We start from the raw sequence: 17842 nt of genomic DNA on the forward strand, positions 1-17842 counted from the left end.
CCATGTATTTTTCCAATGCATATTTTTTTCTTTGTTCATAAACAAGTTTGTCCACTTTTCATTCATTCTTTGTTACCTAGAAACAATATTTTAAAAGAAGATTTATTTAAATATGACTGGCTTAAAAATACTTTAATATTGTTAATATCATCTTCATATAAACTTGACTTGTCCTTAAATAGCTACACCTTTCTATTATTTTGAACTTGATAATATTGATCACTGGTTTTTAACCACATTGAGAGCTATTTCAAGAGTAGTCCGCCAATAATCTTTTAATGTTCCCAACTAACACTTGGTTTCCTCTTACTTGCCATTGCCGCTTCTCAAGTTCCTCTTTGAGACACATCTTGCAAATTGCTTTCGTTCTTCCACTTCCTCCCAGCCAGTACCGTTCTCATTTGTAATCATTATTATGGCAAAAGTAAACGAAATCGTCATCTCCAACGTCCCCGAGATCATAATCAATTCAGTGGTACTCGTGGTTCGAGGAAAATGCATTTCCCCCCGTTTTCTCGCTCATCGTTATTCTCTTTGCCACTTGTTTGATAAATAATTGTTCGTCGTTTAGTAGGTACACATACACTATAAACATGCAAAGTTAAGAGCACATTGTATATTCTCGTGCCAGCTGAGAGTACAGCGGGTGACCACATGCTGTGCTCCAGGTCCCCCCGCTCCTCTTCTTCCTTGGCTACCGGCATTGGGCAACCGCATGGCTATAGCCCATAGTAGCCATAAGCTAGGCCATGTACTTTGAAAGCCCCTCGCTGAGCCCTGACCACATCATCGAATGCAAAATGCGAAATGCAAAATGCAGAATGCGAAATTCGAAATGCAGAAGCGGCGTAATTGCCACCGCACCAGAGACCCAAAGCTGAAACCAATAAACCAGCACACGTCGATTAGTTGCACATGAGTGCGGCAACATCGGGCATTTGGGGTCTGGTCAGGTGGTTGAAGACCCCCAAACCCCCCCTTCGGACTTCACCTTCGTTACTGCGGCTGCTGCCAAGACTGACGGTCGACGAAACTACAGACAGTAAGCCCATTTAAGCCACGTCTTAAGAACGCCGGCTTTCGGCCACAATACTTATCTGCTCAGCTATAAAGGTTTTCGTTCTAAAACGTCTATTAAAAGCAAACTTTAAATATATATATTTTAAACAGACTAATGCCTAATAACATTCTATCCTAAATATAATATAAGCCCGGTATGTAAGAAATTGGTGGAAACGACTTTTTTTTGCCCATTATACTTAGTCGGAGTCATATACATTTTTAAGGCGTAATCCCTACTTTAAATTTAACATGCGAACAGAAAAGCGGGCCGAAAACAATAAAATATTGTTATACATTTTTTGGTCACAAAAAATAAATTAATAATTTATTTTTAATTTTTTTTATCACTTTGACACTTAACATATTAATAACAAAATTTTTTTACAGTGTGTGTTATTTTCCGACCCCTGCTTGATAGTTAACTTTCTTAACATTTGAAATGATTCCACTTCATTTTATGAAACTACACTCATAGAAATTTTTACCCTAAATCGCCCTAAAAAACTGACTTTTCGCCCGTGGATTTAGAAAATCGCCCATAAATCGTATCCGCTGGCGATTCGCCCGTGTATTTAGAAAAATTTTCTAAAAAATCCCGATGGAAATTTGGTTTAATTTAGGGTGATTTTTCTTGAAATAAGAAATATTTTCCTGTTTTTAGGGTGATTTGCCCTAATTTTAAGGTGTATTTTTCTAAAATTAAGGGCGAATTTTCTGTTTTTATAGGCAAATGCCCTAAAAAATTAGACAAATTAAAAAAAATCGTGTTTGAGCATGCTTAACTGAATTTGGGAAGCATGTTTTTTTTTAATCGTCTATATTCTGGGAACTGGGACTGCTTTAATTAAACAACACCGGCGGAGGACACCGTTTCATATTATTGTATTGGTGTGTAGTTTATATGGGAGCCGGGTTAAGAGGGGGGCCCGATCTATACAGCACAGCCGTTAGAACTGAAAAATCATGTTTGTAAATGAATTAGGGAAATAAATATGAGGAGAAAAAACAACTTACTTTTTTTGGCCATGGCGAGAATCGAACCCACGACATCTCGGTTTAGAGTCTAACGTCCTACCGCTGCACCACAGACCCATCGCGCAAGACGACGAACAAACTCTGCACACATCTTATTTTCTTGAGGTCTACGTTATAATATGACTAAAGGCAACTAAACCGTATATTTTTTTCCTGACGACTGTGACAATTAGTCCCGTTTTCTTGAACCGCAAACACAAAGTATGCTTTTAACTCAGAACTCCCATACGTTTTTAAGGTTTAAAGACTACTTTAATTTAAAATTCGGACGAAAAAATGTCCTCAGTATTATAATGTTTACAAAAAAAAAAAAAAAACATAAAAATCAAGTTGAATCACACAGGGTTCGAACCCACAACCCCACGACCTTAGTCCTCATAAAGCTAAGTTGAAAGCGCAAGTGATTAGACCGCTGGGCTACCGAATTTCACACTTTTGGAGTGATTTTTAAGGCGAATCGCCCTTGTATTTAGAAAAATTTTAGAAAAAAAATTAGGGCAATTCGCCGTTGGATTTAGAAAAGGTCAAAACGAAGCAAATCGAAAAAAATCGCCCTAAATATTAGAAAAATAGAAAAATTAACCCTAAAAATATTTTTTTATGGTATCCTGCCTTAAATTTATGGCAAATTTGTCGTGAAAATAGAAAATTTTTCTCAGTTCAAAGGCGAAAAATTTTTTAGGGCGATTTTCTAAAATGTAGAAAATTATTTTTATGAGTGTAGTATAAAAGTTTAAATTTTAGAAGGATAATCTTGTTAATTGCATTTATAAGAGTGTTCGTTTTTGTAACCCGTGCAAAGGCATGAGTTTTGCAGACCAAGCTTTTGACCCACGTTAACCCAAGCTTTTGACCCGGACAGTTGGGTAGTGTCGCTTCTGGCTTTAAGAAACGAGAAGAGGAGATGGAATCATGGATGGGGGCTTGGATTCCCAATATTTGCGTAACAGAGGAGGCGGCTTATGGACCCGCCGCTCTATCGCCCATAGTCTATACGACTAACCGAACCCAACTAACCGGCAATTGCTCATTTGCTATCAACGAGGAGCGCCTTCACCGCATTCCATGTGACGGAGCAGAGAACGGCCATGAATTTTGCATTTTCAGTTTGCGTGTATTTTTAGCTGGGCCTGCTTCTACTTCTGCTGGTTGGGCAGGCCTGTGATTCATCAAAAGAGCGGCGACAGCTGACAGGCCGACAGCTACGCATAGAAATGAATTATACAAAAAGCGAGTAGACAATGGGCCAAGCGACGACCGCCTCACCCCATGGGGAAACACCTGAGGCGGCGGCTAGGACGACGCGAATTGCCTACGATTATTTTTTATTAGTTGAACCCCCAAACCCCAAACCAGTTGACAAAAGCCAACGAATGCCGGCCACGAGAACCAACTGGGAATCACGATAAACAAAAAATGAGACCGAAGCTTATATGCTCTTTTTCGGGTTCTCTTTACCGACTTGAAGATTGTTAGATTTCATACTCAAGATCAAGATTAAACTGAAGTTAAACGATTTTAAAATAAATGGTAATTTTGTTAGCCATATCTAATTTTTTTCCAGTTGCTTCTTATATTCATTATATCTGATTAAACCTGAATTTCCTCAATAGTAATTAGAAAAAATTTTGATTAATTGGATTTTGAGTTTATAGTATAAACTGGAATTCTTTCATATGCGCATTAAGAACCCCACATTTCTTCACATACATATATACAAATAGTTACATCAGATATACATATACGGCAATTATTCATTTATTTGAGTTTGCCGATAAGATTCATTCAAGGTTAAATATATATAGGTACATAGTAGTATATACATGCAATTATTGCGATTTGAAAATCGACCTCGCTTCGAAAGTCGATTCCTGAGTACTCTATTGTCTAAAAAAATTCAATTGTCACACACACCAAATAAATCATATAAATTCGTAAGATTTTACATCTGGTGCTTAGAACATTCCGATAAGTTTTTCAAAACGCAAGTGCTCAAAAGAGGGAAAACATGATGAACATCCCCGATACAAAAGAGTCCACACACATTTTATTTTATAGCATATGCACATCTGCTTCCGACTATAAGTACTTCTGGGTTCCACATTGTACAAACAAACATATGTATTATATGTGTTTACATATGTACAGAATTTTTGCAGATCGTTCAACTTAATTTTGATAGTTTCAATAGAAAAAGCTTGGCATAGCAACCCCGAAAAATCATACATTGTATGTAGATCGTTTGTTCTGCCCCGTCATGCTTGTCTTAATAGCAGCTTAAATACATATATGTTTGTATATACACGGAAAAAATATATTACATTTAAGTGGTAATTTGGAAAAAATTTTAAAAATGTGGGAAGGAAAGCCCTACTTTTTTGTTTAAGTAATATTTGATTAATGTAAATTATAATTACTTTAAGATCACTTATACTACTATATATTCAATATATTTGATTTTCTAACGTGTATATACTACATACAAACATAGGAGGCACATGCCCAAACTTTTGCAACACTTTTTTTTAGGTTTTTTGGCTTGTTGCCTTCTGGCATTTTCATCCGCCGGTCGAATGGTTGCCAACATTATGACAAAGTTATGATACTCTTTCCTGGGAAAGCACATAAAAAGAGCCAGGCAGCGAAAAGAAAACAAAACAGCAAATAAAGCAAAATACCAACCAAAAACCGAAAACGTGATGAACAATGAGTGCTATGTGTGTGGAAACAGTGACGGAGTTCCAGGGGGTTTCCGATCGATACTCTTTGAAAATATATATCGATAAGGGCAGGCGTAGATCCAGAGGGGTTAGGGTGGGCTGTGCTATTTCCCCTAAAAAAAATTGTATAATCCAATTTTAAACAAAAAAAAATTTTTTTTCTCTTTAATTTGCGAATATTTTTAGTAAAAATATAATCTGTCAAACAAGTCAGTTTTAATATAACAAAAAAGTCATTTTTTTAAAATGAATTACATTTTTTTATTTACCTAGGTTTTCAGTCCTGAAGTGTATATTTTTTTTTGCTGATTTAAAAGCGTCAATATTAATTAGTAAATATTTATTTATCACCGAAAAAAATTATTTTTCAAATTGTCACCATTTAAAGGACTAATTGCTTAATTTTGAAGAATTAATTTACAAAGTCCCCAACTGAACTGAACGTGGACTGCCCATGGGAGTGAAAAAGCTGCCACCCCCTCTCTCTATCCCCGTCTCTTTTTCTTCACCGTCCATCTCGCTCACTCTTCTAACAATCGCGCCGATTACGTTGTCGCATAACGTTTGAAGATGACGCGCGCTTGTTGTTTTTGCTGCCAGTGCCAGACGAACTGGCTCTGCTTTCTACGCGGTTGCAGGCGAAGTGGGTGGGGCTGGGGCATGGTCGGGGGGTGGCGAAGTGGGTGGTGGGCGGTAGAAGACTGAAAAGGTGCGGCGACATTGAACAAGGCAACGAACGGGCGAAAGAGCGAGAGAAGAAGAGCGCGAGCTGACTTTTCTGATAACGTCGTCATCGTCATCGCAATTTTAATTTATGCGCAACACACGCACAGCTAGCTCACACACATAACAACAACCATCTCAATTGCGATTTAGATTTTTTTTGTAAAGCTCAATTTTTTTTACACATTTCGCAATTGTTGTTACACCCGAGAGTGGGGGTATACGAACTCTTTAAAAAGTTTGCACAGTCTGTTCTTTCATTGATCATTAGCCTTAAAGATAATATTTGTTTCAATAAAAGCAAATGTAAATACATTTTTTAAATATATATATTTAGTCAATATATATTAATTGATAATTAAATAATCGACAATAATGAATTTTAAAAATCGCTTAAATTTAATGCTGGCTTTAAAGTAATATGTATTCACTTACAGAGTGACATTTTGGGATGTTTCTAGAATTCTATATTTTTTCCTTTTAAGTTTTCTGAATCGCTTTTCATTAAAACTTGGTTTTTAATACATTTTCTTAGTTTCATTGGATTTAAAAGTTTTTACTATTCATTCTTTATTTTTTTGAAAAAATTATGATTTAGAAATTTGCCTTATTCATAAGCCCGGTTAGCTGACACACTGTACTAATGTCCGATTCATTACTTTGCCCAAACAAAAATCAATAAATAAGTAGGTATTGGATAATAACAAAGGAATATTTGCCAAACAAAATCGGGCAGCTTGTTAAATATTATTCATAAAGAAGCCTGTGTGTGGCAGGTAATTGTGAGAGTGTCCAGCTGCCAGATTGAGGCCACTGTGCGAATCCGAATTCCGCTGGCCCCACTGCCGCCGCCGCTCGCTTATGTAAACGCTGCCCACTGTGCGCGCTTTTGCGCTCTCCCCGACTCTCTCCACACGCCACGCTCTCACGCTTTTCTCTCTCTCTCCCGCTCTGGCGCTCTCTCGTTACAGCAGCAGCAACGATCGAGGAGGGCGCTACTGCAGTTGGACAACTCTGCCACTCGGCCGCTCAGCTCATTTGGCCGCTGAAAATCGACATCGCGAGACGTAGTACTGGGATTATTCGTTTCGACCGCGGCGACGACGCGTTGCTCGTTGCAGTCGCGCACTCTTTTTTTTTCGGTTTGATTGATTGCGATTATGAACGAGACCTTCAAGCCGTCCGGAATCGGAATGCAGTGCAGCAATATCGAGTTCGCGGAGCGGCAGAAGCGCCTGGCCAAATGGCTACTCAACAGTGCGGCGGCGGCAGAGGGAATAACAACAAGAACAACTGCAGCATCCGAAGCAACAACAACAGCAGCGAATCCTGGCTCTACAGTGGGTGGCACAGGCGCAGGCACAGTGGGCGGCAGCGGGGCCGCAACAGCAGCGGGCGCACCCAGCAACAACAGCGTCGCAGCTGCAGCTGCATGTAACGGTAAGCTCAGCGCGGATAGAGCGAGAAGGGGGGAGAGGTGGGCTAGCGGGAGCGGGAGACAAGGCACGCGCTCCAAACAAGCGAGAGCAGAGAGAGAGAGAGGGGTATTGTTTGCTCAATGACGTCGCCTTTGCTTTTTAGGATGCCCTGCTTATCGGGTATGCTAATTTAGACCATCTTGTTGATAACGCTATGATACTGAATCATTCTAGATTTCTCCGAATCAATTTCGTGCCTTTTTTAATGAATTAAATATTAACTATTTTCACAAATAGTAGGGTAAATATAATTCCTATTAAAAATATAATATTTTGCAAGTTTAAAGTTGTTTAATTTAAAAGTCAAGCATGAACCTACTATTTTTGCAATGTAGTATGGTAATTTAGACCATAAGTTTGCTGTTGTAAAAAGTAAACAATTCAAAGTGGGTTTAAAAACGTTATAATTTTGAAAAAGCTACCGTTTTTGGCTCCAAGTCAAGCAGTAAAGTTTTATATTTTTTTTAATGAGTGCATTTCCTGCGTCATATTCGGCAAAAGTTTCGCTGTTCTAGATTTTTATGACATGTAATAAATGAGCCAAGTTTGCATGTACAGTGTAACCGCAATAACTGAAACCGCCGAGAAATGGCCGAGTTATAAAACTCCACATCTAGATATTTCGCATCCAAGAAAGGAATAATTTAATTAAAGTTTTAATAAAACAAAATTGGGTGGCATTAATGGTAGGTTGTCTTATTGAAACTTGACTGTACTTAGCTTTAGGAAAAGCGAATCCAAATCGTATAAATATTTATTTTTGTGCAAATCGAATTCGAGCAAAACATTCGAAAGTGAAAACCGAAACATGTGCTATTTTTATGACCAGCTAGTTTGGATGGAAGAACCGTCAGCACTCTGAAAAATTAAGATTTTAAGTGATAGTCCCTCTTTGCGTTTGGGAAAGCAATCAGTGAAGGGTTTACTGAGTTTAAATGTATTATCGTTTCATGATAAGGGTGATCTTATAAAACACAACTATGAAATAATATGTTTGGTAGTTCAAAAAACAGTCTACCTATCATGTAAACTTACAAACGTAATGTATCGACTATATGCTCATATGCATTTACAAGAAAGAGATCCTAAACCTATCATTAAATTTAAGATTAGAAAAAAGGTTCATGGCAGGGTATTCTAAGCCTCGTTACCAGAAGAAAGCTTTTTCTGGTGGTTGTGTCGACTCTATGGTGATTGTTTTTTGCCGAGGCGCGCGCGTCGCTTCGCATAATTTCACACGAAACGTGACGATGACACACCCCCTCACCCATACCCATTCTCTCCCTCTCTTTCTCACTCGCGCTCCGCTTCGCATACTCTCTCGCTCACTCGCGGACTCTGCAATTGATATTTCACAAAAGATAAGAGCAATTTCACAAAACGTTTTAGCCCCTTCCCGGTGTTATGCTGTGATTTTTGCCCTCGCCTGCATTTATTAAATGTGTGTTGTGTGTGGGGCGAAAAATTAAGCCAAATGTGCGCAATTAAAGTGAGTAATGCGCCGTCGACCACCAATCAGCGGTAGTAGCAGCGGATCCAAATCGCACCATGGGCCCCAATCGAACAATGAGCAATCGAAAATCGCGATATCTCTTTTTAATTGCACCGCTTGAAGTTCAGTTCACCCGTTCACTCAAATATTTCTGAAAAAAAGATACAGCAAAAAAAAAAACTGCTAAGTGATTTCAGGCTCATTGTTTGGGGCGACAGACAATTGCTTTTTTCGATGTCGGCCCGATAACGAAAATAATATGTTTTGCCCATGGGGGTGTTATCTTGTTGTGTGTTGTCTGCGTTGCTTTTCGCCGTTAATCGCTTCCAGTTGTTGACTCTTTCATTAATGCCTCGATATCCGATTTCGATCCGATCTTTCGTGCCCAAAATAACTTTTGATCTTAAAAATGTCAAGTCGTAGACCTCATAGTCTCGAGGTTTTTTGAGGTTCTTCCTTAATATTAACTCGAGTGCAGGGGCTGCGCAATCAAATATAACAACACAAAAAGTTCTTCATTAAAGCTCAAACAAAAAATAATCAAAAAACCGGAAATACGGAATGACGTGACCTAATCGATAATGAAATGGCTTTGATAATAGCTTACAATAGGACGTTGACCTCCTTGACTTTGTTTCGATAACAACATCTTTTAGAAATAAATCAAATATATATTTTTTAAATTGTCAAACTTGTCATAAGCTAAACGAGCAATGCAGTTATTTTTAATGAACCATAAGAATACGTCAATGGCAAAAATTGAGTATCAATTAGCTGATAGTCAATATATTTGTATTGCAAATAAAGTCTTGTTAGTGACAAATTTGTTTGCGTAGACGTTGTTATAACAAGCAAATATATACTGATTAGTAAACTTTGAATTATGGAACCGAACGCAAATAAAGCAAATTTAGCTAGCTTTAAATATAAACTACTATGGTAAATAAACAATCGTGTTTAGTATTTGCATGATATTTTAATTTTATTTCTTGGTAGTTACGAACCATGTGAACTACGATTTATATAAGATTTACAAAACTTTGTGATACTATTTATTTAATTTATATTTAGCCCTGAAACGTTGTGTTACAAAGTTGAGACCAAGAATGTGGTGTACAGGTGCCATTCAGCTATTCAGTACTCTGTACTTTTAAGTTATTTTGGTCTATAAATGGCTGGGTCTTGAACAATAAAAGTTCGATTTTTCCCCACTTAAAATTCAGCGCAAGATCTTTCGACACACATTCATTCTACTATTGCGAAAATTCTTGTTAATTTTGCGGTTCCGCTTTGTGGTGATATTTTGCCCACTGTGTGTCATCGTCTCGTTGACCGTTGACTGAAAATTAGCTGCGCTTAGCAACAGTTTTGAACCACTTGCCTTTTTGTTGCGTCACGCCAACAACTGAAATTCGCTTGGGGAATATACTACACTATACAGAGCTGTAGATGTGGAAGTTGATACGACGGTGTGTGGGTTTTTCCCACTGCAGACAACGGGTGGCAATTAGACACTCACATGTGCATTTATATATATGCGATTACCTCACCGATGCACAATGTGCTACTACTCTTTACTCCCCCTCGTTGCGTTTCTTGTATTTTTCCTACCTTAATTTTATCCAATTTTTTCCCTCTATTTTTTCTTGCAGGTGGAGCAGCCGTTGGCGCCCATCACGGCCACCATTTGGCGGCCGGGGCGCGCAAGCCCAAGCTAAGGCGCTTCAACTCCCACGACACCAGCTCCAATATGTTCTCGGTGGCGGATTTCGAGAACGCCCGCCTGGCCCGCCGCAATGAGATCGAGTTGAACCAGCGGTTGGCGCGACGCCTGCGCGGCAGCACCAACAACAGCACCTACGGCTTGGCGTCCGGAGCGGGGGGCGTCGGCTATTCCGGATTCTGTGGCGGGATCAATGGCAGCGGCGATTACTCCACCGGCGACAGCAAGGCCTCCAAGGGCAGCAGTGAAGTAAGATTAAGTCAAATTTACATTAGAGGCACCAGCAAAAAAAAACCTAATCGTTTACAGGAATCTCTTTCAAGCGAATTTCGAATCAACTTAAAGAAAAGTTTTCAGCCTAGAAAAAGTTGTAATCAGTATATACACAGAGAAAAAAACGGAAAAATAAGATACTGATATTGTTTCATATCATTTTTTCCATAACAAAATGGTACGATTTTATATCAATATGGTACAAAATCATATGTTCGGAAATATCATTTTGATATGAACACAGATGGGACCAAAATTGATATGAAAAATACCCGATTGATGACTATTTTTGTCTTTTTTTCTCTGTGTAGTAATATACCCATTTAATTGCTTTCATTTTGTTTTAATGTAATATTTCAAAAATAATTCCACGAAGTGTACAATTTATGACGTCAATTGGTTTTCTTATCTCTTGAAAAATCTGTCGTTGCCACAAAACCTCAAGCTATTAATTTCATTGCAATTTAACTTCTGGCTTGGAAACAGTTTAAATTTTAATCGGTTGATATTTTAATTGTTTGATTTACAATAAATTTTAATAAATTTTAATGATGATTTACATATTTATCTTTTATTTTATTTTTATATAAAAATTTAAAAATAAGCTTGTTAACTAATAAATAAATTGTCTTCCAGTCGCAGCAGGAAGCTTTGCCCGCCGATGTGTTTCTGGAGCGGAATTCCCTGCCTCGTGTCGTCCGCATCTTGCATGCGGGCAAGAATTCCAACGAAACTCTGCAGTCCAGCTCCTCGCACGGCTCCTCCACGGCGGCATCGAGCAGCTCCTCGACGGGAGCAAATCCGGTAGTTGGTGGTGGTGGAAACATTTCTAGTGGCAACATTGACACCGGCACCCATTCATCGTCCAGCGGAGGAAGCGGCACCGGAAACGGAACTGGCTCTGGTCCGGGTCCTGGTCTTGTTTCTGGTTCTGGTTCTGGTCACCAAATCAACAACAGTCGCCACAGCAGCAATGGTGGCACCCCACCCGGCCACGATGAGCTTTTTCTGCTCTACAGGCTGGTGCGACAGCGCAACATCTACCACGGACACAATGCCAAGACTCAGGCTTCGCAGCGCAAAAAGACTGTGCTCATTCCACAGGAGTTTCCGGGTGAGTTTTGGAAATTGATGATTTAATTGCGATGCAAAGCCAAATTGTTTTGGATTTTAATAGATTAATTTTTAATAGAGAAATGATAAAACTTGATAGAAATTTTAATTATTAAATCAAACGATTTTCTGTAAAAGTTAATTTTAATTTTTTATTTTGGTTTTTATAAAAGTAAATTGTTAATCTGTTAGAACAACAAATATAATAAAATGATTCTAATAATTTAAAGAATTAGCTAAAATCGTGTAGTCAATAAAAATACATTTGGCACGTGCAATTTACAAATAATTTAGATTACAATAATTCAACCCAAATTAGTTTAACTATTTAAATTAATTTTAACAAGAATTAAAAATGATTGCACCTGGTCTCATAGGTTTATTAGGAATGCTGTTTAATTACCAGCTATGATTTGAGTAAAGTAATTACATTCAAAAAATTCTAGAACCAATTTTCATAGTTGAATTGAGAGAAGAATTTTCACCTACGAACAACTGAAACTGGCCTTACTCAGTTGCGGCTAATTCTAATTACAAGTTGGCTCTGACGAGGGCGGCCCCAAGCAAGTCGTCAATTCATTGCGGGAGGTTAATTTATCGCTCACAGTAAATTAACTTGAATGACCCACCGATTGATGCGCTGATTGGCAGTAGCTAAGGGCATAACCGAATGATTTCAAAAACCCTGTGACCGATTCGGCACGAACACGGTAGATTATAGTCGTATGCCCATTTACATAAACCAGACGCGGAGTTCTTTAAAGGCACAATTTAGTACTGTTCTCATGACGAATGCATTTAGATGCTTACTTGAGCCTGATTACACGGTCCAGTCGTAACTAAGTAACTAACTTAGTGAGTCACCCAAGCGAACTGTGATCTTCCAGTGCGAGGTTACTAAGTACACAATCCATTCACATGTATCCCGCACTCTGCTATTTTTTTTCGTTTTTATTTTTAGCGATTTGCGTGACACAGTCACAGTTCAACAATGAAAAGTAATCAAAACTATTGCTCATCAGGCGTGTTATGCAATGGGGTTCCAGTACTGCTCATTTTTGGCCCAGTCCGCCAGTCAGTCAGTGGTGACTTCTTCGGTGGCCCACCACCAGCACCACCACCACCACCACCCACTTCCTGATCCACCGAACTGCGGTCAACTCAGCCATTGTTTCAACTCGCTACGCCATGTGACTTTTCACAGCCGTTTGGCGAGGCGCAATGTAAACCAATGTGTGCAAATATTATGCAATCTGCCAATTTATAGACTCACTGACGCTGGGTATTATCATTTTATTCATTAGGCTTGCACTGTTCGGCATCAAAAAAAAATGGATGGCAAATTGGAGTGATTCAATTTGCACGTCCATATTGGATTTTCCTTGTGTTGATTCAATTGCTCTCAACATTGATTGCATTAGTCTCTGTACCATCAATTTTTTGTGGTTGTATTTCTATAATTTGAACTCAGTGGCGCGAATTAAACTAAATGGAATGATTAATAGACCCTTTGATACATGTAACTTTTAATTGCATTCAATGTTTTTGTTGTACTTTGCTGTCGTTCTTTATACTTTAATTTTAAATTTATTTAATATATCACTGCTTTATGGTCCACTTTAAGGTACATATTACGGCCAGCCGTACGTCACGTTATTTGTTTTATTTTTATTGTTCTCATTTTTGGATTGCAAATCGTGTACTATGCAAAGCTGTCAGCTGTCGGAAAAATGGTTTTTAAGATTTTAGACAGTAAACAGATTTGTTTAGTGGCTGAAACGTAAATTTCTGTCTTGTTCAAAGAGATTTCAAAATCAATGGAATTGGACATAAGTCATTTTACAGCTTTTTAAAGGGAGCAAATAATTTTTATACCCGTTACTCGTAGAGTAAAAGGGTATACTAGATTCGTGCAAAAGTATGTAACAGCTAGAAGGAAGCGTTTCCGACCCCATAAAGTATATATATTCTTGATCAGGGTCACTAGCCGAGTCGATCTAGCCATGTCCGTCTGTCCGTCTGTCCGTCTGTCTGTCTGTCCGTCTGTATGAACGCTGAGATCTCAGAAACTACAAAAGCTAGAAGGTTGAGATTTCCCACACATATTCTTTGCCTTCCTACGCAGCGCAAGTTTATTTTAGCCGAGCGCCACGCCCCCTCTAACGCCCACAATCGCCCACTAACGATTTTAAAATGGGTCCTGCGCCCACATCTTTAAAGATTTCCGAGAAGTATAAATGCAATTTTGTTGTGTATATTTATACCTATCGAAATGTAGAAGACATTTTTCAAATCGGACCATTCATTAAAAAGTTATACGCAATCAAAAATTATATATCTATCTCCCTCGCACTCCCTTTAGCTGAGTTACGATTATTAGTCGGGACACCAACCCGACACAGCGTTCGCACTCCCTTTAGCTGAGTGACGGGTATTAGATAGTCGGGACAACAACCCGACTATAGCGTTCTCTCTTGTTAAATGATAAATTTAATTAATTTTATACTTATTATTTAAAAATTATTTTATCATTAAGTTAAGTTAGTGCAAAGTACCCTTTCGAAAGGGTTTAACTTTATGTAAAGACTAAATTTCTGTCGTGTTTAAAAAGATTTTAAAATCAATGGAATTGGACATAAGTCATTTCACAGCTTTTTATAGGCAACAAATCATTTTTAAATGATAAATAAAATTAATTTTATATTTATCATTTAAAAATTATTTTATAATTAAGTTAAGTTAGTGCAAAGTACCCTTTCAAAAGGGTTTTACTTTATTTAAAGACTGTTTTATAATTAATCTAATCTTCTTCCGCAGGTTACTTTTCGCTGGTCAGCGAGAAGGGTCTTCCCACGGCCACGCAGTACGGATCCCTGATACAGCTGGTTCGCGAACGGGTCTACAAGTTTGCCTCGGTGGACAACATGCCGGCCTTTACTGAATCCTCGCCCAACAGCACAAGTAGTCCGACGCACGAGGGCTGTCTGCCCATAATGAAGGGACGACCGCAGTACGTGAAAACGACCGCCAGGGGAGGACAGGTGTTCCGTCTTTTGGCCGTTTTCGAGGATGGCAAGCAGGAGCAGACGAATATGTCGCAGCATGGCAACGGAAATGCGTCCAAGTCGCATGCCAGTGGTTACATGGGCAGGGAGAAGGAGAAGAACCGGTACGCCCAACTGCTGAACGAGAACCGGCAGGTGATGTACGTCCCACTGTCCACCAAGGGCAAGTTCTACGAGATTGAGCCGGGTATACCTCAGCTACTCCAGAAACTGGGCGATGCCCAGCGCAAGCTGAATCCAGAGTGCGTGCATCGTTTGGGTGCTTTGGTGACGGCGGCCAAGCAGTTGCCGCTGACACTGCGCTATATCTCAGGTCCCGGTGGACCCGACATCCCCGAGCAGCTGTGCATTAGTCAGGTGACCAAGGAGGATGTGGTCGTGGGCTGTTCCATCGAGGACGTGGACACCCAGACGCCCCTGCAGCTGCGGAAGTTCTATCCCAGTCGGGATATGCAGCTGGTAAAAAGTTATCTGGGCTTTGACTCTGAACAGCGGATGCTGGCCAACACGAATGTCCAGAATATGCTCAAGTTTTGCCAATTCAACTGCGATCCGTTCCTGAAGTTGGTGGAGATTGAGCTGATTCAGCGCTCGGAACGTTCGGGAAGCAAGAATCGTGAGGGTCTACGCATCCTGAAGCCATTGCATTTTCCAAAGATCCTGCGACGAGAGAAAAGCACCATGGCAGCAGCGCACGAGAAAGAGGATTCGATTATCTTCCTGAGCAAATCCGATTTGGAGAATCTGGAGGCCAAGGAGGCGGCGGCGGCTGCAGCTCAGTCGGAATCCAGTTTGAATCGCATCTCTGAGCGCATGCGTGTGTTCCAGTCCACCAAGAAGAAGTGGTTCGGCAAGCATAATCCTCAGCAGCAGCAGCAGCAACAGCCGCAGGTGGAGAAGCAGCACTCTGACTTGGATCTCGATGAGCAGGCCAAGCGAATGAGCATGGAGCGCTACACGGATATGTCGAAGCTTTTGCAGGAGCGTTTCGGCTCGGATCCCGAGCAGCCCGAACAGGATGGCATCTCGCTTAATAGCACCGCTGCCTCGGACACCGAGACCACGATGCTGACCACTATGGAGCCCAAGTCCTTAGACACAATGCTGCAGAAATCGATGTCCCTGCAGGATATTGAACTGCTGAATGGCCAGTGCAAGCCGCGTCCCGATCTGCTGGCCAGCCACAATCACACAGATGCAATCAGCGAGGCGGGCACCGAGCTGGAGGATGTGGAGAACCAGACACCGCCGCCACAGTCCTTCATCACGGAGAAGCTGTACAATGAGTTCCATGTGAAGACCAGGCAGTACAGCAAGTCATCGTCGAGTTTGCATCAGTTGCGTCACTTTTCGTTGCCGCAAAAGTTGCAGCTGCACGAGGCGGAGAAGGAGAAGCGTCATCTGATGATGCTGAAGGCGCAGCAACAATCGATGGCCAAGGAACCGATCACCGGACGAAGGGCAGCCGGTGGTGTTTGTCTGTTGGGAGGAGGACTCAACCATCTGGCGATTTCACCCGCCTCGCTGGTGGAGGACGATCTTCCGTACTCCAGTGTGCGCGATTCGCTGGTAATTTCCGGTGAAGGCTGCCTGCGATCGGAGGCCGCCAACAGAGCAGTTCCGGCCGTGGACTACACAAAGGAGAATATCTACGCGGAGATCTGTCCCTCGCACACCATGGATACCTTTTCGGGCGCCACTCAGTTAACCCATATGCCGGACGATGATGGAGACTATGCGTCGCTCAAGTATTCGGTCAATGGACCACAGTCCGTTAGTCGCATCGAGGTGAACGGAGCTGCGACGGCGGTGAAGAGCAGCGCCATCAGTTACCACACCGTGTACCTGGGAGAGGAACCGCTGGGCGAGAGACATGCTGCCCACATCACGACCGTGGAGTTGGCCGGGGAGGATAACATTTACAATACGCTCAAATGATGACTCATGTGATTCCGGCGACGTAAGTTTGCCGGCGCCAAGGGCCTGTTTTAAAGACGCCGATGGGCAGAGGGCAAGCAAGAGGAAAAATCACTGAAGATTCTACTCAAGGCCATCTTACTGTCTTGTACTCGAAATCAAACATTTTATATGATTTTCTCACATAATCTTTATGAAACAATATCGAACAATAGTTTAAGAATATCAAAAATCACGTAACATATAAAACACACACTTCAATATAATTATTCAATCATTTTCCAATAAGAAAACAAATGTTTCCATATGTGTATTTTAGTTTGTTTTTCTTAGTAATACTTTTTGTTCATTTTGATTATGTGAACAACAGTGCTAAAATCCAAAAAAAGTGATATTTTATATCGTCTCATCATGGGTTTAAATAATTTAAGAATTTACATTATTTCCAGGGTAAATTTAAAGTCAAATAGAATTTTTCGAGTACAAGACTAGAATAAGAACAATGCTAGATCAGATAATAATCGAAAAATGGCTTTATTTGAAATCGAAAAGTTGTTTCGGATAACTTTTTATAGCACTTAACAACTAAATCAAATGAATTTATATTTTAATTTGTTTACAATGTTAAGAAATGTCGAAAAATACTTTTTCCTGTCTGCCCTTTGGCCATGGCTTAGAGGAGCTTGGAGTAATATTAAATCGTTTAAACACAATTTAATGCAAGTCAAATGGCGCTGATGCACAAAAAAAAACACAAATGTAGAGACATGTATCTTATTTTGCGATTCGTTCCGGTAGATAAAAACACAAAACGGACTATGTATTGTGAATTCAAACAAAATTTGAATCTGGGTTAACAAACACCTAAACAAAAAGTAAAGAAAAATCTCTATCGTAACACATAATTACATATATATATATATATTTGTAGCGAGTAGTATTAGAATAGGGATCAAATTTGTAAATGAGACGTCGCTTTGGACGACGAAAAACCCCCTTGAAATGACAAAAGAAATTCTAATATTATTACTAACCAAGTGAAGACAAGCAATTTTATATTGTAATCTATATTTGGGTGGCACCATTGCGCCCGCAGTCCACGACCTTCGACCCATTAAACACCCCCGATCCCCAAACCATACAAGAAAAACATCATGATGAAACTGAACATTTGGAAATTGCAATATTATACAATTGTATACATTACTTATATATAGCTATACTTATACACATAAACTTAC

At 39.9% G+C, this 17842-nt stretch overlaps 1 protein-coding gene across 16 annotated transcripts in view; it reads left to right on the plus strand.

Moving 5' to 3' along the window:
* The window catches only part of B4 (imaginal disc development protein B4), a 53294-nt gene that overhangs the window by 33075 nt on the left and 2377 nt on the right, over nt 1-17842 (plus strand). For 11 of the 16 annotated variants that reach the window (XR_011418921.1, XR_011418953.1, XR_011418961.1 and 8 more), the window contains exons 2-5: nt 6512-6980; nt 10163-10482; nt 11143-11620; nt 14437-16644. Coding sequence is in view for 3 of the 16 variants with exons in the window: in XM_070216362.1 (XP_070072463.1) it covers nt 6701-6980; nt 10163-10482; nt 11143-11620; nt 14437-16622 (3264 nt within the window). In the remaining 13 variants the exon portion in view is untranslated. Of the gene's footprint in view, nt 1-6253; nt 6317-6511; nt 6981-10162; nt 10483-11142; nt 11621-14436; nt 16645-17842 lie in introns of those variants that run through there. The other 5 variants (XR_011418972.1, XR_011418974.1, XR_011418973.1 and 2 more) reach the window with 3 other exon arrangements.

The sequence above is a fragment of the Drosophila takahashii genome, chromosome 2L (genome assembly GCF_030179915.1).
Source record: "Drosophila takahashii strain IR98-3 E-12201 chromosome 2L, DtakHiC1v2, whole genome shotgun sequence".
Classification (NCBI taxonomy): Eukaryota; Metazoa; Arthropoda; class Insecta; order Diptera; family Drosophilidae; genus Drosophila; species Drosophila takahashii.